Genomic DNA, 24,352 nt, shown 5'->3' on the forward strand with positions numbered 1-24,352 from the left:
GACTCTACATAAGGAAGGAGACACTGGGAATTACTTTTCAGATTGGGAGATTTAAATGAGTGAAAGGAGGTGAAGACACAAAAAGCCTTGCATTCATTACAGTCTGCTGGCCCATAGCGAGCAGAGATGGGAGTGTCAGGAGCAACAAAACATGGCATTCTGGGAACCAGGCCAAAGACTAGTGAAAACTCCAGCAGGCCAGTAAGGACCTGTGAAGTACTTTTTACTCCTTTGAAAAAAAAAAAAAAAAACAAAACAAAAAAAAAAAACCATACTATCTATATATTATATATCTACACACACTGCGAGGTAGTCGAGGTTCAAAACATCAAATTAGATGCTATTCATTCCACTGAATCTGTTCTCTGCAGGCAGGTGTCTGTCTGCATGTTAGTCTCTCTTTCTGTCCTTCCTGAACTCCTTCCTACTTTTTATTTAAAACGACTTAGTGTAAACAAAATGTTGCTAAGTAAATGTAAATTAGGGCAAATCTTCCTTATGATGACACTGTAGCCATCATTCAAAGTTTATTTTAAACACTTGGTGAGGTTTGTGAGTTTGCCATGTGTAGTGCAGGTGTACAATTTTGCATCTGCACAGAACAAGAAGAACAAGAAAGAACAAGACAGTGCTATATTCTATGACTACAAAAGTGCCAGTTTGCCAGTTTCAGAACATTACATTGACCAAGCCTCGGGTAAAATCAGTGTATGTGCTGCAAAATGTTATTTCAGTGTTAAATTAAGTGAGCTTGGTTGCAATAAAACACTGCTACCAACTCCCATAACATGTTGGCTCATGACTCATGTGTCCTGAATAAGTATAGATCCCACAGAAAATGTTCTCCATATCCTGCCAACAGACTTACACTCAAAACTGGGTAAAGGAGTACGTATAGTGAGACAATATAATCCATTGTTTGTGTGAATGTCTGTGCTAAATTACTACTTAGACATAGACATGTTCTCTCAAAATGGTCAGAAACAGTCATCCTACAAATTGTGACACCAACAAAACTCTGAGTACTACTAGTGGTACATGGAAGATTCTCAGAAATATATTTTTTTAATTAAATAGAAAAACATGTTATACTATGTGTGAGATAGTAGATGGAAGGTGGAAATGAACAGTTAAAAACTTTGCATTATGGCTCCAAACAAGAAATATTATGAAGAGAGGTGCGGATCAGGGTCCACCGTTCTCAACCAAATTCTTAAACCAGTCCATTTGATAAATAATCATCTTATTAGGAATAAACCTGTCTCCTGTGTGAACTGAACGTAGCTGAGTAAAGTCAACCTGTATTTTAAAATGCCTATATTTGGAGAGCTGGGTATTTTCTGAGGTGGTATGCAGTGTAAAAAGTTTGAGAAACACTGGTCTAAACTCTTTCGAGAAAAAGATTTAGTCTAGATCACAGTTTTATTTTATGCAAATCCTGTCAGCACTTCAAGAAGCACAAATCTAATTTGAAAATCATAAACTCAAAATATTCAAAGGTTGCCCTACAGGTGTACCTTTGTGTTTGTTCTACTGTTCATTTACTCTCCACTGTCATTGTGAAACAGCAGTCGGCTTGTATGCCTCATGGAAGTATTACAGCCCTGTTTTGCCCAGACTACTTCCTGATTCAAGAGATCTGGCCAATGAGATTAGAGCACTGCGGCGTCCCGCCCTCACCTTTCCAAACCAGCCAATAGGCGACGCCTCTGTGGCTCTCCTCGCGCAGAGGCCGAGCCATACAGGTAACTCATGAAAAAATAGAAAGAAGAGGGGGAAAAAAAACTCCAGGGCTTGTTATGGAGTTCGTGTGAAGGAAACACGGATTTCCACCCTTCTTTACCAGTTAAACCAGTATCTCTGGATAGAACACACTCAAGTACTTCAACAGGTAGAGTCTCTGACCGCAAACTCTTTCGTGGCTCCTCTGAAAATAATCTCTCCCCCCCCCCCTTTTTCTCTCTCTCTCCGTTTACCTCAATTGAGTTTTCCAGCTCTTTTGTTCGCTCTTCTTATCACTTGGAAAAAGGTGAACCCTCGTGTTATTTTTATTTTAATCTTTGCTTTAATTGTAGTTTTTACCCTTGTGGTCCCTGATGGCTTCGCACAGTGATACTCTGGTGGTGTTCTTTGGGGCAACAGCTGGTGCAAATGGGGGTAAACTGGGTTCGGATGAGAGGGAAATAATTCTCTTGGTGTGGCAAATTGTGGATCTACATGAGAAAAAGGTACGGACCTTTCTGACCCGTTCGTTCGTTGTACGGTTTCTTATGTACCCATAGTGTTTGTTGGCATAGTGTCTACCTGTAGTGGAAACAGTATGTTTGACATTTAAATCAACATGGTGTGCTCTCTAAAAAAAAAAAACAGCCTGCTGGCTGTCTCTTGTGCAAGCTAACGCTACATCAATTCACCGTCCAGCCGCCTCGTTAGCTCACCTTTTTTCACAGGTGTGCGAGCAAAATTTTTAACACGCAGGTGTGGTGTGTAATTTCACCCAATGGAGATAACACGCCTTTTTGGTTTGGCATGTCAGCTTCTCGATATAAACAACGCTTTATTGACAATTAAATGCTTTTTGCAACTACATTGTCAATTTGTTTGTTTGTTTTTTAAAAAAAAATAATAGTTATTTTCCTGAATGTGGGGTGGCTATAGCCTGTAATTTGCCATCAATTAGCATGTTTTGTTGTTGTTTTTTGTAGCTGTATTCTGCTCCATGAAACGTTAAATCCCTTCACAGGTTGGCAAGCTTCAGAGATGTCTTGTCAAGCCAGACACTTTGGAGCTGACAGACCAGTGTAAAGAAGAGACAGGACTGACTCTTGAAGACCTCGTCAAAGCTGAGCCCCTGGATAAAGTTCTGCAACAGGTGAGTCTTGCATTTGAGGGGGCATTTTCCATCTTACGAGTGTCACCTCAAGTATGAAAACCTGCAGCAACAGCTCGTAAAAAAAAAAAAAAACCTCTTTGCCTGTTGGTAGCATTATGAGAAATTCACAAGTTAATTAAATCAACCTTCTTCTGACAGTTTTTGCCTACGGGGAGATGAGACACGACAAGCCCGACTCAGTTTTTTTTGCGCTGTGAGTTAATGTTAGGAGTGTCAAATTTCCCAGGTGACCTTTTTAGAAAAATGGTCTTCCACCTGGGTAAAATGTGTTATTGGTTTGGCCCTGACAGTTAAACTGCGCTGACAGTTTGTAGAAGCTCAGGGGCTAGGATAGGCACAGCCAGAGGCATCTGGAGATAAGCACGAGTCGCAGGTCTAGTCTTGTCTCGGCCTGATGCGTGCTGCAGACATCTGGAAGGCGGAATGTTTACCTGGGACCACACCTCTGTTTTAGGCTGTAGGACCTGAGAGGGAGGGGCGGCTTTCAGCTCTTGGGCTTCATCCTCAGCACTTGGCTATGGCACTTATTTTAGAAACAGGATTTACTTTCTGGTTCCTCCCTGTCAGGAGGTGTGTGGTGACAAAAGCGCTTATGTTGCCAAACATGTTTTCCAGCCACCCCTTGCGAGAGCATTTGTTTGCACCTTTCCCACCCCTCCAGTGTTTCGTAGCTCAAAAACCTCTCATTATCATGCTGCAACAGTGTGTTTGGGTTGATAGCAGTGCTGCTGAGGTCTGAGTGCCATGCATGCACAAGCAAGTTAGTTTGGGTAATCAATTGAAAATAAGGTTGTTTTCTTCCAAATCTTTCTGGGCCCTTTATAGCAATGATGCTGCTGGTGTTATTACACTCAAAGACAGTTAAAATGGGAGTTTGGTTCAGGTTTGTGCCTCATACAGACCTGGTAAGACTTCAGCTCCACTGTAGGGTAGTTTGTGTGCTGAACCTTCAAATATTAACCCAAGCAATCAGTTTGTTCTTTTCATACCTTTGTCTCAGCAGTTACTTTCTCTCGCTATTGGTCATTCTGAGATTAGTTTTATCCTTGCTGATACAGGGAAGAAAAGGAAATACACGTTTTTTCCAGATAGTTTAAAGTGTTGTATGAAACTGCAGTTTAGAAGCATGTCATGCAGTTGTGTTATTTCTTTAGATGGGGTAGCCCTTTCCAACTTTATACAGTGATAGAGGGGGAAACAAGCAGCTTCCTCTTACTGGTGGTCTCGTTGTATTGACCTGTGTGTTCAGAGCACTCAAGGACATCTCTGGGTTTTCTTTAGTGAAAGATTTATTAAGGTAGAGAGAATGCTGTAGAGGTTAACAAAGCTATTTAACACTTGGCTTCCATACAGTTTCTTTTAGATAAACATTGTGATTGTGAATTTATAAATAGGAGTTACTCTCATTAGATAATCAGCTGACGTACTGACATGTTTTGCATAATGTTTTTCCTGTAAACTGATTGACAAAAAAAAAAGAAAGTGAAATGCTGTAAAGCCAGTTTCAAATAGACGTGAGTATGTGTTCCACCACATTGCCAACATTTCCCCCATGTGCTGCACCTCTGATAAACATGCTATAAATGTCACACATTATATGAAGCAGTGAAGCTGTAAAACTTCTAATGTATTTAAGGTGAATAAGATCAGAATAAAAATCAGAATAGATTGATGTGCGAGATGATGACAACATGCTGGTACTTGAGTGTTTTATGACTGTAGCTGTGGCCCTAATATCACATTAGTGTGTGTGTGTGAGTGAGTGTGAGTCACAGCTGCAGTTCAGCCCTTGGCAGTGGGCTGATGGATAGTTTAGCTGTAGTTGGGCTGTTGCTGACTGTACAGGCTTGGCTTTGGCCTAGGACATTGACAGCATGTCACAGCCTGTAGGTTGTGATGTGACAACACCTTGTTGTTGTCATGGTGGTGAAACTCTTTCTCAAGATGTAATCATCATGTAATCATTTTTCCACTGTTTTAAATCACTGCCAGAATTGCTGACTACCAGCTTCAACTACTGAGCTAAGTTACTGATGATGCTTGCTTACAAAGGCAGACATATTGTGACACAGTTAACGTGATGACTCACATCAGAGTGATTCACACAATCTGGATTTCAACATTAAGACAAAAGGCTGCATAAAGGTGACACACAAAAATGTGATTTGTATAAACCCCAAACACTTAATTTCTGCCGTTTGTGTCAGATTCCTGTCGATTAATGCCTCTATAAATCGAAAATCCTAAAAAAAATTTGATGTTGTTTTGTGTCTGTTGCTACAGTAACTGTGTTTACACCCAAACAAGAAAGTTGGGAAAGAAGGGAAGTTAACAGGACAAGTGTGACTGTAACAGGAAAAAAGTACTGCAAAGCACTGTTTGCATTCCTATTTAGGTTAATTTTTTAAAGTGTATTAAAGATTAATGTTATGTGAGAAAACTTTGCAGTGTGCTGAAAAGATTTATTTATTATTGACTAATGGTGCAGTGAAACTTCATTTTGACTCCAGTTAGGAAACACAGCTATTAATAATCTTTTCTTTCATCCATTGTCACTGAACAGGGATTTTCCTGTGGTTGGTCTTGTAATGTACAGACACACAATGTAAAACTATGTAAAACCTAGAAACTATGTTGAGGGTACACATGAAATGAAATAAGTTTTTTCCAGCAGAAATCTAACTGTAGAAACCATAGCCACAAGAGGATTTCTCATTTATATGATGATTTAGTAATGTTTAGGAAAGTTACTAATGATAAAGTTCTTGTAAACTTGCAGACGCATCACACACTATTTTTATCTATGTTGATTTGAGCCCAGTTAGAAATGATCAGTCTGAGTGCAAGCGACATATAGCCCGAATCCTGAGATGTGCCGTGGCGGCAGTGTGTGATTTTTAGGTTTGTTGCTGTAAACAGTGATCTCAGTGACTGCCTTGACACTCCCTGCTGCTCTTATCGAAGTTTGTTTCAGCCACCACCACCACCACCACCCCCCACCTCACCTCTCCATACAAACAGTCCGGCTATACTTGAGAGCAAACGCTGATAGGACCATGTTCAAAGGCCACGTCCTCCCCCTCATCTGTGAAAATGCCTTGCAAAGGGTAGAGTGACACAGAAAGTTGGTTTTAGGAGACATTTGTGTCCAAAGTGTGTGTGTCCTAAAATAAATCTGGAGAGCCAGATGTTGATTTTTGATTTGAATTAAAATTAAAACTTTTCAGATAGTAGATAGTCTCTATTATCATAGAGAAAATGTGACGTGTGTTATCACATCGTAATGAACAGCCAGTTATTGATCACAGAGCCAAGTGTGCCAGTAAGGCAAGATAACGATGGTTATGCTATTGGCAGAAAAAAATTATTTGGTTATTTAGTGTTATATGTTCGTTTGCATGTTTTATACATCAGCAAGTTGCTAAAATGACAGAAACTTTTAACAATAGGTGGTGGTATTTCACATATTGAACAGTAATTTCATGTATTGGACTATGTCCATAGATATTAAAGATGCTTATTTGAGATGGAAACTCTCTGACCTTTTTTTTTTTGTGGTCTGATCATGAGACTGACTCGATATCCTGCTGTTCCTACCTATCTGTTATCGGTGTGAGATTTGTCTTCTGTGTTTTTGACACAGAGGAGAAAGGGAGAGGGTGTGTCACCACGTCTTCTAAAACATTTGCTTTTCTCTCCCTGATCCGGCTTTAATAATTGGCCAAGGTGGAGCTGCATGTACAGCTATGAGCAAACATTAGTCCTGTTATCACTGCAAACATGAACTTGTACAGTATAGTTGTGCTTTACAATGTTGCACTAAATTCATTTACAGAACTCTGGAGTATCATATTTTGGGATTTTCTATGTTTACTGTTAGAACGACAACAGCTTCAGGTATTAAGTTGGATTAAAGAAGATAACTGATTTTTCTTTTTTTGTATTAAGAGCTTTCTGACAGACATTAACTACAACATAAAAACAAACAAAATAAACTGTACAGGTGACTGCTGAATGAGCTAATTCAAACTCTTGCTGGCTTTGCAACTGATTTCTGAAAAAAAATAAATAAAAATAAACTTCAACATGTTAAAGAATATTTTATTTAAAATATAGGTTAAATAATTTAACACACATATTGTCAACTAGTTTTAGTTGACATTACTCAGAGCTGCTTTTTCTCTCTTGCTGCTATTCCAGTACTGTCAATCGCAGCTCGCTCTGCTGGATAAACGTTGCGGCGACACCAACATATTATATTACCACAAGGAAATATAATATATATGCATGTCGGACAACATCAGCAAATATCAGCCAACCGATATACGCCTTTGAAAAACAACCCGGTTCTATCCACTTTGCTTTCAAATGGAGCAATACATAGTTGACATTTCACCCACATCCTCCAACACCAACTAAACACCTGTTTCCAAAAAGATTCGAATGCTTGCTTGCGTGTCAGCTCATAAATTTAGTCTTTCCAGCAAAGTTCCCGGCACTGTGCAGTACTGTGCATGTGCAACTCTCGACGGAGAGGAAAGCAAGTTGGCTCTCTCCTTAGCTACTAGCTAAAACAATGTGTTTCTCTATTATCACTTGCCTGATCGGGCAAATGAGTTTCATTTTAAGGCTTTAACAGAAGGTGTGCTGTTGAGGTGGTAGTCGATATTGTGTTTTAGCAGTGTAATATACAAACTGAACTAAACCGTGATCAAAAAATGACGGGGAAGGCAAATTTGATGTTGACCATTTATGGTCAGGGTCACCACCACATTATTCACTTATTCTTAGTCCTAATTTGTTTTCCCCAGTCTTGAATGTGTTGTTCCTGCTGTAAAAAAAAAACAAAAAAAAAACAAAAACAAAAGACATTTCTATTTTCATTATCTATGTAATGCGGTTTGTCTTGAGCATGCAGATTGCTTGAATGTTTTTGAAATTTTAAATGCACCTGATGACCTTGACTTTGAAAATCGTGGAAACATCTACAGGCCAAGGTGAAAGAGGCTGAGGAAAGTTGCACAAAACATTTTATTTATTTATTTTTTACACAAAGTTTGGTCTGCTGGTGTTCATGACAATACTGAAATACCCAAGGTTTTTTTCTTTTCAAATCGATGATCCTATCAGGTTTCTTTACAGCCCCCTCAAAACCCCCTTAATCTAACCCCAAAGCATTTGTTCCCTTGTCAGCATCTGGTTAGCGTTGCCAAATAACCCTGCATTTCTCTGTGACTGTTAAGCAGCATGCCTCAACACGTACCTCTAATACTCTCTCACTGTCTGCAGATCTGTCATATATAGCCAGTGGCCATGTGAAACCAGTCAGTACTGGGTTTTAGCTGGTCTCAGACGGTCTAATTGTGCACTTAGGGAGGTGACTTTGATGGTTCAGGGAAGAAGAAGGGGAAAAAAAACATAAGTGGCCAGTGAGACATCAAAAGGGAATATTGAACACTGCAAGACAATATTATAATAGGTCAATATTATGCAAAGTAATCTCTGTGACTACAGATGGGAATTATTAAGATTTTATTGATATTAATAATTAATAATTCTGGTTGTCGGTCTGATTCTTCATCAGTTCCCTTATTGATGGCAGATCAGGGTTTTTTTTATTTATTTTGGTGTGGGGGAGAAAATGGTAGTCTTGCACAGATTTTCAACATAACTATCTTATATCTGCTCGGTTGGGAAGCAGTGACACGCGAGCATACAGTGTCAAATCAACTGTTTCCCTGGAATCCAAGTGCATGTTACATAGACAGAAATTTCAGCATTATTGTTGAGTGGAAATTACCGTTTTAGACATCACGACTTGCACTGTTCTCATTGTTCTTTGTGAATTGAAGCAATGCTTTAGACCACTTCTTCCTTTTATTTGTGGCGGTGTAGACGGTTACAGTACAGCAAGTGCAGTTAGTAAAAAAAACGTGCCGCTAATGGTTCACACGACCTCTCCAAACTATGGCTGGACATAAAATTAATCAATTTCAATGTTAGCCAAATGGTTCAAGAGGACAAAAATCTGAGTTTAGATTGTTGGATCTTAGTCAGTGATATACATATCATAGTGTATATCATAATGTCTAAATCAGACTTTGTTCTTTAATATCAACGTTACAACAAACTCCCAGTTGTATGTGGAAGTGATATTAGTACTGTAGCTCTCACTGAGAATAAACAGCTTTCCTTGTTTTTGTTTTGTCAGTAACTTAAAGTGGCTCTCAACCAAAGCCCAATGTAAAAATGTAAGTGACGCACAAGCTCAGATAATTGTTTTTTTACTGTAAATGCCCTGCATAAATTGGCAGACAGCCAAGTTAAATAGCCTAGTAAATAAGTAGCTGAACTATTTAGCAACCTAAGATATTTTTCTCACGATTTGGTAGATGAGACCAAAGATGTGCAAAAAAGATGAGCAAATAGTAGACTAAATTTAAATTTCAAATATTAGACTTTTTGTTAACACTTTATAAGATGGTTTTTGAAGGCTGTGTTGTTGAGTTTGTTTTGTGAGTCTGTCAGTCGTCAAAAATTGCTTAATTATTTAAGCATTCTCAGAAATGCAGTCATCTGACCTCATGCCTCAGCGTATGCTGATATTGAGGTGGTGGCATCTGTTGACAGTGAAATGGTGCCAATAACAGGTTGACACAACACAGGGGATGGGGCTCATTGAATGTGGTAGTTATAAATAAACATGTGCATATGTGGGAGTTGCTGGTATTTAAGAGTGGGTGTTGTGGCCATTAGCCTTTGCGCAAAGTGGCGTCAGGCAGGTTGGACTCGTATGGGTTGTTTTTCCTCCTGTCTAGCTGTGACTCTTGGTTGTACTTTGAGAAAATAGTGATCCTGGTGATTAGTGGTGTGATCATTCCTCTCTTTTGTCTGCTCCCTCCTGCACTAGGCAAACACCGAAACCTGTTAGACAAGCCTTGTTCTAATGAGAAACGCACAGTCAAATGTCAAACACTACACCACCTTCACTTGTATGCTTTTTGAATTTGAGGTCACTGAAATTCTCACTTTGACATAGTGGACAGTGTTTGCGCAACATTTACTTGTCACTCAATAATTGTTAGTTAATGAGTGAAGGAATCCCAAATAAATAACAATAATCATAAGTAATAAAAAAAATTTTTAGTTTATGTTACGAATTTTGAAAGCTTTCCTGTGATGGGTACAAATTTTGAACTGTATGTTTCATTTTCTTTTCCCTTTCCTCTGTTTTGTTATGCAGTTTCAGCAGTCGGTGTCATCAGAACTGAAATGCCTCGGCAGAAGCTCTTACACACTTTGTGTCAACAGTCCCCTTGTCATCAGACAGGCCCTCCACCCCGAAGCTTCCAAAAAGGTAATAGTCCAAACTGCAGACACCTTATACCAGTTATGAAAACTAAGCATTCAAGGTCCAAAATGATAATAGGTCTCCACTGTTTCGTTCTTTTGCACAACATGCTCTCTTTGCTCAGTCTCATGACACATGTTGTGTGTTTTTTGCCAATTGCTAAACACTACGATGTCACGCGCTGCCTTGGAATATCAGTAATCTCCCTAAACAAACCGGTTATGACTTTCTTTGTTCATGACTCTAGCTAATGTGTGATGAACCAGATGGTAACTTTAAACAAAGTAGACTGGTAACTAGTTTATTGTTAAAATTGTGCACAAGTTAAATATAGTAAGCTTCAAGGGTTTGATTTCTTTACCTCATGAATGTGAGCATTGACCTGTAGGAATGAAGTAATGCATTTCTTTTGAATTATGTTTTCCTTCTTTTTGTGTTCCTGGTTATAAATTTCAGTCAAGATCTCTTTTTCATGTCTTTGTCCGTTAGCTTCCTGGTGTATCCAATAACGGACTGTCAGACTGAGTCCTTTGTTTTCCTTTGTCTTGTCTTTTTCAGAATCTTGTCCTTCCTGAATGTTTCTTTTCATTTGTGGATGCGAGGAAGGAGTTTCACAAATGTTGCCCCAACGCCGGCCCTGTGCAGAAGCTCGAACTTGCCTCCATGTTGGAATGTATCCTTTGCTAGCCTGTGCACTGAGACTGTATTTGAAGTTGCATCTTATAGATACTCCCTTTAACTTGATATTTCAGCGAAGATACAAGGGAAATTGTTACACCTACTACATGTACATAGTCAAAATAAGGTTTTTTTTTTTTTTTAAACTGAGTACCATAGTGTTAAGGCCAGAGTCCTTAACTGTATGTGCCCAGATGTTGGTCTGCCTGCTGTGTCAGAGCAGATGATGGGGGTGAGGGAGGTGAGCAGCATGGTGCAGCTGACACTTCACATCCTGGCTGAGCCCTACAGTAAGTGACTTTGTAACTAACATGACCTAACAATAAAATAGATGTTTAAGGCCACCTCCCATGGTACTGTTAGGAGCTGACTCTAAATTCTGAACTACCTCTGCAGAGCAACCAGGCTCATATGAAGACCAGTCATGTGGCATGCACTGTTCACAAGCACTTATTAGTCTGTGTTAGTCTTCTTTGGCTACCGGATTGTTTGGGCTTATGTATTCAGCACTGTGACTGCAAAACTGAAGTCTTGGCATTATACCAGAACTCGTCTTGCATGTTTTTCTTTTAATTGAATGGATACTGAAACAAAACCTGAATGTTGACAGAAAGAACACTTTGACTAGAAGGTGTGGTAGTTTATTAATTACTGTCTCAATTGTATTATTTCTCATTAATGATCCTGAAACAATACACTTATTGTGTGTTGAAAAGCAACAAACCTTCTTATTCACCATCAGGTAATTTACTGCAGTGTAGCTGTAAGATGACTCCACGTGTTTCAGTGCAAATCAATCAAACTTTGTATCTTGACTCTGGCAATCGCCTCTGGCTTTACCGCCTTAATAACTGCAAAGTATGTCTTTGGGTGTGATAGGTAATAGGAATGCAGTGTACTTATATCACACTGCTTGGCAGGGTGAACCTGTTTACTAAAGAAAATATTGTTTTGGACCTTTAGAATCCAACCTCATTCGATTTTCTTTTCTAGATCATGAGTTCTCCTGTGTTGAAACAGTGAAGTACAAGTTCGATTCTGGCACATGGTATGTATGAACTTCTCAAGAGACGTACACTTTTTTTTTTTTTTTTGTGCCGTTGTGTCTTGCACACCTGTTAGCCAGCAGTGTTGCTTACAGACTGACAACCCCCCTCTAGACTTATCAGACCTCAGACCTCGGGCCCTTAGCATTGATTACAGCAACAAGGAAACCCCAAGTGTGTTATTAAAGCTGTCCAACTTTGCCATCAAGTGCTTACCTGGCTATCTAGTAGCAGAACACCAAATCCTGCTGCTCTCAGACAGTCAAAAAGCCTATCACCTTGACAACCCCCTGACATTTAATCATGGGAGTGCGTTACTTAGTGTTAAGCACTTACTGTGACTGGCCTCTGTGTTTCCAGTCTGTGGACAATTTGTTCGACTTTAACAAGAGCCATGGTGTTGGTGATTAAAAGTTGTAGTGCTCTGCTGCAGAGGAGGCTTTTTAATCATCTGTTCTAATCATTCATCAATGTTTTTTCAGCAGCAAAACTGAGCCAGTGGACAGTGAGACAGTGATCAGAGCGCGAGGACTTCCATGGCAGTCATCAGACCAGGACATTGCTCGCTTCTTTAAAGGCCTCAGTATTGCCAAGTATGTTGTATTTGATGGGCTTCTTCCAGTAGCCCCATTACGCCAATGAACTTTATTTAAACTGTTACAGAAAAACAATTCGGTGTGATTTTCTGAGCTTTCAACATGTTGGTTAGTGTAATGTTTTATGGTATTTCTTTTGGTATAGTTGGTGCTTTCACTTTGATCATTGTGGCTGCAAATCAGTTTTGAAATTTTCAGTGTTTGAAAGTCACAAAATGGTCGTTTGAACATCCACAGCTTCCTTAATTTATTGTGTGTTTGTTGTGTATTGTGTGTGTGTGATGTTTCGACCTTTAGGCACAATATATATTAGCTCTCATATTATATTGTGGTATTTTCAGGAAGACCTGAACCAGAAAGAAACACCGCTTAAGGGAGTGCTGACTCCAGTGTGCCTATACTTTTCCATTGTATTCATGTTATACTTTCAAACATAGCAGCACATGTGATGCCAGTTAATCACAACATTTCTTTCTTGTAGTAGATTGGTACCACTATCACATCTGCACAGTAAAAATATGTCTGGAGATAGCAGTCGGTTAGTTTAGCTTTGCATAAAAACTGGAAACAAGGATACAGCTAGCTAAGCTGTGTACAAAGTTTTACTGTACAAAGATGACCGTGGTAATGATCTTCTCATCTAGCTCTTGACAAGAAAATGAATAAACATATTTTCCAAAAAGTTAAACTAAAACAACAAATCCAGGGTATCTCTGTTGAAGCCAGTTCTTTTAACCATATCATTTTATTCCTTCCTGTGGCTCCACATTATTATTAACTGTGTTCATACTAATGCTCGTCTGTGTGCACCTGTTTTTCAGGGGTGGTGTGGCCTTATGTCTTAACGCTCAGGGCAGGAGAAATGGCGAGGCCTTAGTTCGTTTCATCAACTCAGAACACAGGGACCTGGCTCTGGAACGCCATAAGCACCACATGGGCAGCCGTTACATCGAGGTTAGATTAAGAGCATTTACTTTTTCAGACATAGTGTAATTTTGATTTGTGTGTCTTTTTAAAAATATGCTTCGCTGAACACTAGACCTCTTTGAGACCTGAGGTAGTGAATGTTTGAGTCTGTAAAATGTCTTCTAAACTAAACGATGATTTAATAATTAGGCATTTAAGTAATTCCCTCAGGCTCTGACGCATAAAAGTGAGGAGTGAAGATCTATGGCTTTTTACCCTCATTATATTGTTCTCTATGGCTAAATTCAGTTTAACTCTTGTCTTCTCAGGTCTACAAGGCCACAGGAGAGGAATTCCTAAAGATTGCCGGAGGTTAGATTTCAGATTGTTTTCCACTCTTCTCTTCCCTCCATGTTCATATGTAGACTCATGGTGAAAGGCTTTCTGTTAGTGTGAGGTATACTTCTATTTCATGGCTTTCCCGCATCTTTGAGGAAAAACAAGACCCTTCCACATCTGTAAAAGAGCCGCTCTTTAGTGGCTGTAAAAGAGGGGCTCTCATTTGCGCTTTGGCTCTCTCTCCTATTACCTGTGTCTTTGCCTCATCCCAGTGACTCTCCATCAGCTTATCTTGGACTAATGAAAGACGCTTTGTGAGGAGCTTCCCCCATTGGCCCCCCCAATCCCTTATTCACCTCCTCACCCCCACCCCAAGTCTTCAGAGGCCAGTTGGAGAGAAATTTCACTCTGCTAACAGCAGCTCACCTGTTCAGTTCAGCCTCAAGCACCACTCCCCTGAGGCAGAGAAGGCTGACGGCCGGTGAAAAGACCAGCTCAGTGCTGATTCAAAAGGGGTGTGAAGAGACAAAGGCAGGGCCCTGGGGCTCTGGACCATAGAGCAGCAGCCAGCAGTAACACAGGACAGAGATAGCAGACAAAGAAACACAGTCACTCAGTGCAGATAAGTTACAGTGGCTGTCGGCCTGAACGTGGACTGTGGACTCGATCAGTACAGACTAACATTACATTGGACTTAGAAATGAAGGTATAATCCAAAACATTTAGTGTATCATTGCACGTTTTGGAAAATGAGACTTAATATTGTAGCTGTATTTATTTGACCTTTTTCCATACAGTACAAATAATAAACATGGGCCTACAGTCTTGTGTCTTCGTAGCAGAAAAAACTGGGGCGTTATAATATACTATAATGTAAACAATGACTTTCAAATGTCATGCGATTATGCGGACACAAATTGAAATTTTGAAGGTGAGAGACTTGTTGTTCGGGAGTTGTTAGGGAGCCTGAGATCTGTTGTTTTGCTCATGCTGTTATGCCACATGCTTCTATTGGGAGACAGGTCTGGATTGCAGACAGGCCAGTCTACCTGCAGTCTTTTACAATGTGGCAATGCTGTTGTAACACATGCTGAATGTGGTTTGGCCACATTGATTAAATAAGCAGGTGCATCCCTGAAAAAGATGTTGGCTGGATGGCAGCATTATGTTGCTTCAAACCTGTATGTACAGGCTCAGCATTAATGGAGCCTACACAGATGTGTAGGCTCCCCATGCCCTGGGCACTAACACACCCTAATATGATCACAGATCGTAGCCTTTGAACTTTGCACTGGTAACAATCTGGATGGTCATTTTTCCTCTTTAATCACGTCGTTTTTTTTAAAATGCAGCTCCACCTGAGGGCTCAAAGGCCGTGGGCATTTAGTGTTGGTTATTGGTTTTGTTCCTTTCATGATGATGATGATGATAGGGGCTTTATTTTGTCATTGTAGCAGTACAAGTACAGTACAACGAAATTGCAAACCAGTCTGTCCGTTTCATGCAGAGATTTCTTAAAATTCGCTGAATCTTTTAATAATATTATGGATTGTAGACAAAGAAATCAACCCAAAATTCTTTGCAGTTGTGTGAGAAACGTTAGACTACTTACCCGTGTAGTTTTTTCACAAAGTGGTGTACCTCTCCTTGCTTGTGGACAAGTGAGCCTCCAGTCATCATACTATCACCTATTACCAATCTACCCGTTTACCTGTGGAATTATCCAAAAAGGTGATTTCTGAGCATTTCCCAGACTTTCGTTGCCCTCGCCAAAACTTTTTTGCAATAAGTTGCAAATTCAGTGTATATTTATAAAACAGAAAAATCTCCAAAGCTTATAAATATCTTTGTACCGTATTCAGCTGCATATACTTTAGGTCAATGGGGATTTACAAAGCATTGCATTCTATTTTTATGTACGTTTTACACAGCACAGCTTTTTTGGTGGTGTTGTACATAAACAACAGTTTAACAACAGTTTAACTGAACATGGCACCGTTGGCAAATGTATGCGTCCATTTCTGTTATTTGAGGTCAGTTGGTTTAATGGCACTACATCAGATGAGGTAACTTGCAAATTGAAGGATTCATTGTATGATAGGCAGAGACAATTTGCTTTTATAGGCCCTGTTTGCATGGTCATGGAAGTTGACATATCTCCTCCCATTCTTCTTGAACTGTAGCAGAGTAAAGAGGAACATGATATAAACAAAGGAAATGAACCGGAAACCAAACGCAATGGGCAGAAACGGTGACACTTTTTGGTTTAACACTCAGTGTTTAGTTTTGTTTCTGCTACTTTTCTGCCTGGTATGTAACTGGATGGTTCATTACTTAATTCATAGGTAGGCAGGTTTCATTCAGACATCGCATCATGAAATTTTTCATGGCAATAAAAAAACAACAAATGGGATGCAGAATAGTTTTCATGAAGGCCCAGAGTTTGTAGCTGAGACAGACCCGGAGTCTGAATGACCACAGTTATCTTGTGTAGGAAGATGTTAAGGTGGTAGAGGGTGTGGGGATTAGGAGATATGACTATACATACCGTAAAATGATTAAAAAATATGCCCCACAGAGCTGCTAGCATGGCTGTAAACTCTGTTGTGCTTCTATTTAAAAAAAACAATTCTCACAGAGTTAGCCATCAATAAATTTAGCTTGAGAACAAAATTCTAGTCTCACACGAATGTGTTCAGATTTCAGGTGTTGATCATTGCTCTCCTCTGACAACAGGTACATCTAACGAGGTGGCCCAGTTCCTGTCCAAAGAGAACCAGGTCATTATCCGCATGCGGGGGTTGCCGTTCACTGCCACACCCCAGGAAGTGGTGTCCTTCCTTGGTACCGAGAGCCCAGTTACAGATGGTACCGAGGGCCTGCTCTTCGTCAAATACCCTGACGGACGGCCCACAGGCGATGCCTTTGTGCTTTTCTCCTGTGAAGAGTACGCCCAGAATGCCCTAAAGAAGCACAAGCAGATCTTGGGGAAGCGATATATCGAGCTGTTTCGGAGTACTGCGGCTGAGGTGCAACAGGTACGTTTATTTTAGCTCTTTTGAATGGAGAGAAGAACATCTTGTCAAACGCGCTAACAAAACCAAGGATTCAAAGTAGATGTCAAAAAAATAAAGGCACAAACCTAGCCATGTTTTTGAAGCCACTAAAATCTATCTATCTATCTATCTATCTATCTATCTCTATCTCTATCTCTATCTCTATCTCTATCTCTATCTCTATCTCTCTCTCTCTCTCTCTCTCTCTCTCTCTCTCTCGCTCTCTCGCGCTCTCTCGCGCTCTCTCGCGCTCTCTCGCGCTCTCTCGCTCTCTCGCTCTCTCTCTCTCTCTCTCTAAATCTCTAATCATGATAAATACATAGATGTATTTTAATTTCTTGCCATTAAGGCTTTTTTGTCATCAATGCAACATCTACGCATGATGTCATTCGGCAGAAAAGTCTAAAAGTCTTCCAAGGACTTGATGTCATGACAACAGAGAGAAGTGGCCAAACATAATATCGAAAGTTCGTGAGAGTTTGCACAATTGAAAATAACATTATTGCACAATGTATATGGATATTGTTTTCACCCTGCTGTCTTTCAGCTTGTTCCTGTTAGCTGTGAAATGTGAATAACAAGTGAATCATACTTATATTTAACCTCTTCATTTTGAGTTTTTCTGTATTCAATTTAGTTTTCTGTTGACACTGTCAGAGTTTCTCTAAAAGACTATGTGTGAAATAAGCTTAATCACGTATTTCCAGAAATGTAACAGTAATGTCTTTTTGATTGTCGTTGTCCTTGCTAGGTCCTGAATCGCTATATGTCCACGCCTTTGATCTCCACACTTCCCCCTTCACCCATCGTGCCTGTCCCGGTCCTCGCCTCGCCTTCCTTCCTTCCAGCAGCCAGTAGCACTCGTGACTGTGTCCGCCTCCGTGGCCTGCCCTATACTGCCGGCATTGAGGATATCCTGGAGTTCATGGGAGAGCACACTGTTGACATCAAACCCCACGGAGTCCACATGGTCCTCAACCAACAGGTCAGGCTGGTTGGCGCATGACACACATACGCTCCACATCTTAAAACTGTGTTAAATGTAATCTGTGGTCCCCCTCTTTCAACTATCTCTTTATCAGAAAGCTTGGTTTACTGTTAAAATGATCATTTGCCGATTTGGTTAATGGCTTTTTCTTCCAACATTATCAAACATAAATGCGATGCTGTTCAGAGGACCATATCCTTCACCAAATCTTAGCCAAATACATCCCATAATGTTTGCAATAAAAACACCACCTTACTTAAATGTTGTTGGTAGATTTGTGCTGTATTTTGGTGCTCATTTTTTTTTTCCTTTCCTTCTTCTGTCCTCGCTGCAGGGTCGGCCCTCTGGTGATGCTTTCATCCAAATGAAGTCATCTGACAAGGCGTTTATGGTGGCCCAGAAGTGTCATAAAAAGACCATGAAGGACCGCTACGTGGAGGTGTTCCAGTGCTCCACAGAGGAGATGAGCATTGTGCTGATGGGAGGAACCCTGAACCGCAGCGGCCTCTCCCCTCCACCCTGCAAGCTTCCCTGTAAGTTAACTCCACCAGGTCATTCCTTTTCTTTATAGTGATATTTTTGATGTTTATAAACCTTCCTTTTTTCATTTATTGGGACACTGATCAACTTAGAAACGCAGACATATTTGATGCCTGCATTTGTGCCACTGAGCTCTTGTCAATTTGGATTAAGGCAAACCTATTTCTCCAATTTTATATCCTAGAAATTAAAAGCTAAATATTCAAATATTTGACTGTTTCAATGCACCACAGTCTGCTGGTATTTCTTATAATGCACATACTATGCAGATATCTGCCTCCCTTTGAAACACTGACCGTTTAGACTGGGCTGTATGCAACCCTAACTGTACTTTGCTCTGTCATGGCTCATATCTGTCTCTGGTGCTGGAGATTAGATTGGGATTGGCAGCCACAAGAGACGATTGTCTGTTTGTTTCTTTGATTAACAAATCTTAAGAGCTTTTTCACCTATAATCCTTACTAGAATTAGAGTGAAGGTTATTTTAGCATGTAGTATTCACCCTGACTAACCTGGAAACAGTTCAGCCTCAACATGGTCAGCAGTGCTGGTACTAACAAAGGCCATAGGTGCCCAGAGCCTTGCACAGATAGTGGCTGTTTGTATGTAAATACAGGCATACCGTGTTTGTGTATATTGTAAGTATGACAGCCTGAAAGGCAAAGTACGCTTTGTTAAAAAAAAAAAAAAAAAGTACCTGGCGTACAAAAGGTAGTTGTGGGGTCCTTTCTGGTCTCATCTGTTGTTTTTAAATAAAAATCTGCATCTTATTTTTATGGGTCTGGTTGTCAAATCTGACTTTATAGCCTTCTGTTAATCTGCTTCTTTACTGTGTCACTGTGTGCTCAAATCTTGGCAGTGATAGGAATGATGACAAAATCTATGACAAGACAGGCTGTGTTTTTAAATATACAGCTGCAACCAATGATTATTTTCATTATTTATTGATCAATCTGTAAATTCAGTTTGTAAACTGTCAGAAAAATAATGAAAAATGCTCGAGGTGTCACCTTCAAATGTCTTGTTTTGTCCAGACAACATATTTTCAGTTTCTCTTTTGTTTTCCGTAATTGTTAATTTTTGCCTACGTGAACTTCCTTTTTAGTCAGAATTGGTGTAATTCTTAAGGTGTCACGTAATACTGAGCATAATGATCACACTCTGTATATCTTTGTCTCTGTCTGTAGGTCTGTCTCCGCCTACAGCATACGCTGCTTTCCCCACCCCACCTGCCATCCTCTCTGAGGCTGCTCTCTACCAGCCCCCCCTGCTGGCTGCTCCTAGACCTCCTCAGACCACCACACACAGCCCTGCTCACACTCTGGCCTACTACCCCCCTCACCCACACCTGTACATGAATATGAATATGAACTACACAGCTTACTACCCTAGGTTAGTGCCTTTCATCTCTTTTATTTGTGCCTGCCGCGTTTCTCCTGCCTCTTTTTTCTTTCTTTCTTTCTTTCTCTCTCTCTCTTCTCTAACTGGTACGTTCTCTCTCCAGCCCACCAGTTTCTCCTTCCACAGTGAGCTACTTTGCTGCTCCACCAGGAGCAATGGCAGCAGCAGTCGCATCCCAGCCCCACCATGCTGCAGCTGCTGCCTCTCCTGTGCTGCCTCAACCTGGCGCCCTGGTTAGGATGCAGGGCCTGCCCTACAACACCGGGGTCAAGGACATTCTCAGCTTCTTCCAGGGATATCAGGTCAGTACATGCAGCATTAAGAAGGCACTGCTCTGGTGTCGCCAGGATGTAAGGGCCACCCAAAGATGCCTTGTGTTTATGTTCGCAGCTATGTACTGCAAAATTGAACAAAAAATAATGCACTGTGGAATTGCAGGTTATTTTGCATGTAAAGCGAGTGATTGTAGCTCTATTTGTAAAATACTCGCACTTGGATTTACGATGAACTGAGTGCAGCTGTGCCAACCGTTCACAGCAGCCAAGGTACTGACACTGATGGTAAATTAAGTGGGTTAAGTGATTCTGGAGAAATCCAAAACCATGACAAAATATCATGATAAATGTACAAGGTTCAAGTTCAGGGTATCTTTATTATCCCCGAGGCGCAATGTATCATGTCATATAGATATAACGAGCAAGTAATGGTTTTCCAGAGTCAGCACAGCAGCTCCGGATTTAACATTATCCGATACAAATCCTGGCTGGAATAACAAGTTAGTGTTTTGTGGCTTTGATTCCCATTTACAGAGCCAGGGCTGTAAACAACCACTGGATTCACTTTTCAGCGCACACACAGGCCATGCGACCGTGAGGAGATATTGGCTGAGTTTGGGGGGGGAATAGATTAGAATCACGTGAACTAGAATCACTTACTCACCTTTTTTAAATAACACATAACAGTAGAGACAAGTGTCAGACGAGCCAGCTAGAAAGATTTATCTGTTGGTGCTTTTTATTGCAAAATCACACAATAGTATTTAACCAAGGGACATCCTTCTCTGTGCTTCCCCATATTTTTCGTTGCCAGTCCAAATTAGGTGAAGTCCTCTGAAGCAGGTATGAACCCTGACAGGTGTGGCTCCAGACGGTTTTGCAAGTCGGGGAGAGAGGAGGGGTGGGGGTGTGTGTGGCGGGTCGCACATCGAGTGTGTGTGTGTGTGTGTGGCGGGTGCCACATCGTGTGTGTGTGTGTGTGTGTGTGTGTGTGTGTGTGTGTGTGTGTGTGTCTCACTCTGATCCTGACTGTTGGCTGAACTACTGTAATTGTATCTTTAATGGACTGAGTGTGTTTTTTTCTGGCTGCAGTAGCGTCTCTCACAGGCTTTGGGTGAGAAAAACGCTCTCACACTGGTAATGGTGTCCTTTACCAAACAAACTCATGCTTAATCACATTATAGCTCAAATTAAGCCTGTTCAGCCAGTACTGTGTGGTGTGTGTGTGTGTGTGGTGTGTTCACGCCTTGAGAATTGTGAGAGTATATACCTCTGCATCTTGTGTGTATCTAAAACTGTACTGTCATGTGTGAAACAATGTAGCAGCCTCCCAGCCTGACTGTCCGTTCATTATTATGCTGTCTGTAGTACGCGCCTGACGAGTACAGCGGCATGGTTCAGATGAGCGAACAGGCCAGGAGTCTGATTCAGCCCAAAGAATGGCTCTGTCTTTAGGGACTCACCCCAAGGTAAGAAGAAGAGCCTCCAGACCAGAGAACCAGAGGGGACAGAGAGGGCATTTTATAGACTTTAATGGCATCTGTGTGCTCAGGCTAATGCACAACAAAGTGTTTATTCAGTTACAATCCACACATCATGCAGAAACATTGTAGCTTCCAAAATATGGATAGCATGACATCTTATGTGTGCTCACTATTTTATAGATTATACATGCCAATGCCCAATCTATCTATCAAGGTTCTGAGCTCTTGACCCGGCATGTCGGCCTGCTGCTTCCCAATCAAATCTGCCTCATAACTCCAGTCTCTCCTGTAGGCCGGTTAGGAGTGCTGAGTCCTGACAGACACGTGTATATGCAACACACTCGACACAGAATATTTCATATATTGTTTGTTTTATTGTTAAATAAAGTGACACTAGGCCAACACTGTCGTATCATGTAAATTTGTGATACGTGTCATGAATTTCCATAGATAGAGCTGTGGCTGATCCCGTGCCTGCTTTGCAGCATCCTTTCATTCATAAATGTGGATTTATCAGTTCAGTTTTACAAATTGGCAGCAGCACTGGCCTTGCAGATAATGTGGTGATGATGACACCGGCTCTACTGCTGCTTCAAGTAATAATTAAAAATGAATAATTTCCTTTCGCCGTCACTAATGGAAGTTTTGATTTAGGTCTACTGATAACCTACAAACTGCAGATCAGTTTGACTTGATTCAGCGCTCCTTCACTAAATCAACCCCTGAAATTGGTTTCTGAATCACTCCCCTTGAACATTTCCAGCAAACGCTGTCAGGAATGCTTTTTTTCCCCACTAACCATCTCCCTCCTCCTTGCTCTGACTTGATTCTCTAACATGTAGACTTGATGAATTTTCTTCTGATCAGTGATTTGTTTTATATCTGCATGTTCTACGAAACCGAGTCTTTGTTTTTGCATCAAACTTGATGTTGATGCAAGCCGTGGATCCGTGCAAACTAACAGATAATCTGCGTGCTTCAGGTTCTTTTGGGACAGCATGTACTTTGCTTTTGCTCTTTAAGCTCATTTGTCTCTCTTTGTTTCTTCTAACTGACTGGACCGGTTTGATGAGATGTCTTTCCCAGGGTATTGTTCATCTTCAGCTTTGTGGGCTCCCCCTGGTGGTTTCTCATTGCACCTCCATTGAAATTATTGACTCTTAAGTATTGTGTGTTTGTCTTTTTTTATTCTTCTGCAGCTCCAGCCAGACGCCGTTCTCATCTTGTACAACTTCAGCGGTCAGTGCAGCGGTGAGGCCTTGATCACCTTCCCTAGTGAAGAGACTGCCAGGCGGGCCGTAGCCGAGCGCTCCAACCACCCCTTCTATGGCCAGCAGGTCCACTTGGTCTTCTGTAACTGACCACTAGCCCTTCATCTCCCTCAATTTAACCTCCAATCGAAGAGCCCTCAACTCCCAAATACATATCTTTAGCAAGAAGTTCCAGTTGATCCCAGTGCCATTTAAAACCGCTACTGAACCTCTTACTTTTCCATGATTTGCCATTTATTAATACACAGCTGACACTCCTGAAGCCACTGCTGGGCATCTACTGGTGACGCAGCTGAAGTCATTGAAGCTTCACGCACAGCATTTCTGTGTATGTGCGCCTACTGTAATAGCCAGTTGTGGAGACATGATGGTGTGGAGCATGAACACACCCATAACAGTGGTTCTGCAAAGCCAAAAGTGCATGTATATTTAAATGCTCTATATATGTGTCCCTTTATAAAATACTGTACAGATGTTCATCCTGAAATGCTTGAGGCTGTACAAACCACTTCTGCATACGATCTTTTCTGTATATTTCTAAATTTTCACTCTTTACCACTACAAGATTTAGATTTTTCAGAGTTTATGATCCTTTGTGTTCTGCAGCTCGACGCAAACACAGATGTGTGTATGTGCATGCGCAATGTTTGATTTGATGGCCTCCAGTAGTGTAGTGGTGCCATAAGGGAGAGAAAGAAAAGCCATAGAGACTGATGTGGACTACTGAAACAACAGAGAGAATATCAAACTGTACTTGATTCAGCTGTAGTGGCAGTAAGTGAAATCTACAGCGACACTACAGATGTGCCAGCGTACAAACTAATTTGTAAATTTATTTTCTGTAAAAAGCATTTATGTGTGACACAGTGTCATCTCATTTAGACCTTTTCCAAGCACTACAGATTGTTTTGCTCTAATCAAACAGTTAACTATAAAAGAGTAGAATGATGAATTGATTCTAGTTTTATGAATCCCACTTCCTTACAAGGGTGGGTGTTTTGTTATTAAATGTAAAAGGGCAGAGGCATATCCTGAAGCCTTTTATGATTGACCTCAGCTACTAGATCTCTTCTGTTTTGTTTCCAGACTATTTATAACGATCAGTCTGAAACATGCTTTAATGACCGGAGTACTGTGTAAAAGCTTTATTTTTCCTGTGACAGGTCCGCTGACCGCTGTCTTAGTTTTTTTCCTCTTGACTGTGCCTACATTACCCAGAGTGCAATACTGGCCCAAACAAGGCGAGGTCAACCTCTGGTGGCAGAGGAGATGTTTGTTTCTTTTGTTGCAAGTTTGAGACTTGTATGAATTTAGATCTGTGTATAAGACTGTAAACAATAATAATAATAAAAAAATATTGACAATGATCCATGTTTCATCATTTTTTCATGTTTTTGTCAGCAACTATTTATTTTTTGATAACACCACAGCTGAAATTTATCCACACAACTTTTGACAAATTGGTGCTACACCAGCTTCCTCTACACACAGGGAATATGAGACTTTGAAATGTGTGCACGGCTGTGTG

The 24,352-nt window shown here is 40.7% G+C and overlaps 1 protein-coding gene across 4 annotated transcripts; it reads left to right on the forward strand.

Annotated features, from left to right (window-relative positions):
- Nucleotides 1-1,755: 1,755 nt before the first annotated feature.
- Nucleotides 1,756-24,191, forward strand: esrp2 (epithelial splicing regulatory protein 2). Of its 4 annotated transcripts, none has more exons than XM_027281661.1 (16): nucleotides 1,756-1,891; nucleotides 2,076-2,228; nucleotides 2,744-2,872; nucleotides 10,137-10,250; nucleotides 10,803-10,917; nucleotides 11,117-11,212; nucleotides 11,916-11,970; nucleotides 12,454-12,561; nucleotides 13,386-13,518; nucleotides 13,800-13,842; nucleotides 16,546-16,847; nucleotides 17,617-17,850; nucleotides 18,188-18,386; nucleotides 19,581-19,785; nucleotides 19,898-20,096; nucleotides 22,753-24,191. In XM_027281661.1, the coding sequence occupies exons 2-16, from the start codon at nucleotides 2,097-2,099 to the stop codon at nucleotides 22,912-22,914; spliced, it is 2,226 nt and encodes a 741-aa protein (XP_027137462.1). In that variant the 5' UTR covers nucleotides 1,756-1,891; nucleotides 2,076-2,096; the 3' UTR covers nucleotides 22,915-24,191. The 4 variants fall into 4 exon arrangements, with proteins under 4 accessions (XP_027137462.1, XP_027137460.1, XP_027137461.1 ...); XM_027281659.1 differs by having other exon boundaries at nucleotides 1,757-1,891; nucleotides 12,451-12,561; XM_027281662.1 differs by lacking the exon at nucleotides 1,756-1,891 and adding an exon at nucleotides 21,438-21,538 and having other exon boundaries at nucleotides 2,097-2,228; nucleotides 12,451-12,561; nucleotides 22,753-22,885.
- The last annotated feature ends 161 nt before the right edge of the window (nucleotides 24,192-24,352 follow it).

This window comes from Larimichthys crocea, chromosome VIII (assembly GCF_000972845.2).
Source record: "Larimichthys crocea isolate SSNF chromosome VIII, L_crocea_2.0, whole genome shotgun sequence".
In the NCBI taxonomy this organism is placed as follows: domain Eukaryota; kingdom Metazoa; phylum Chordata; class Actinopteri; family Sciaenidae; genus Larimichthys; species Larimichthys crocea.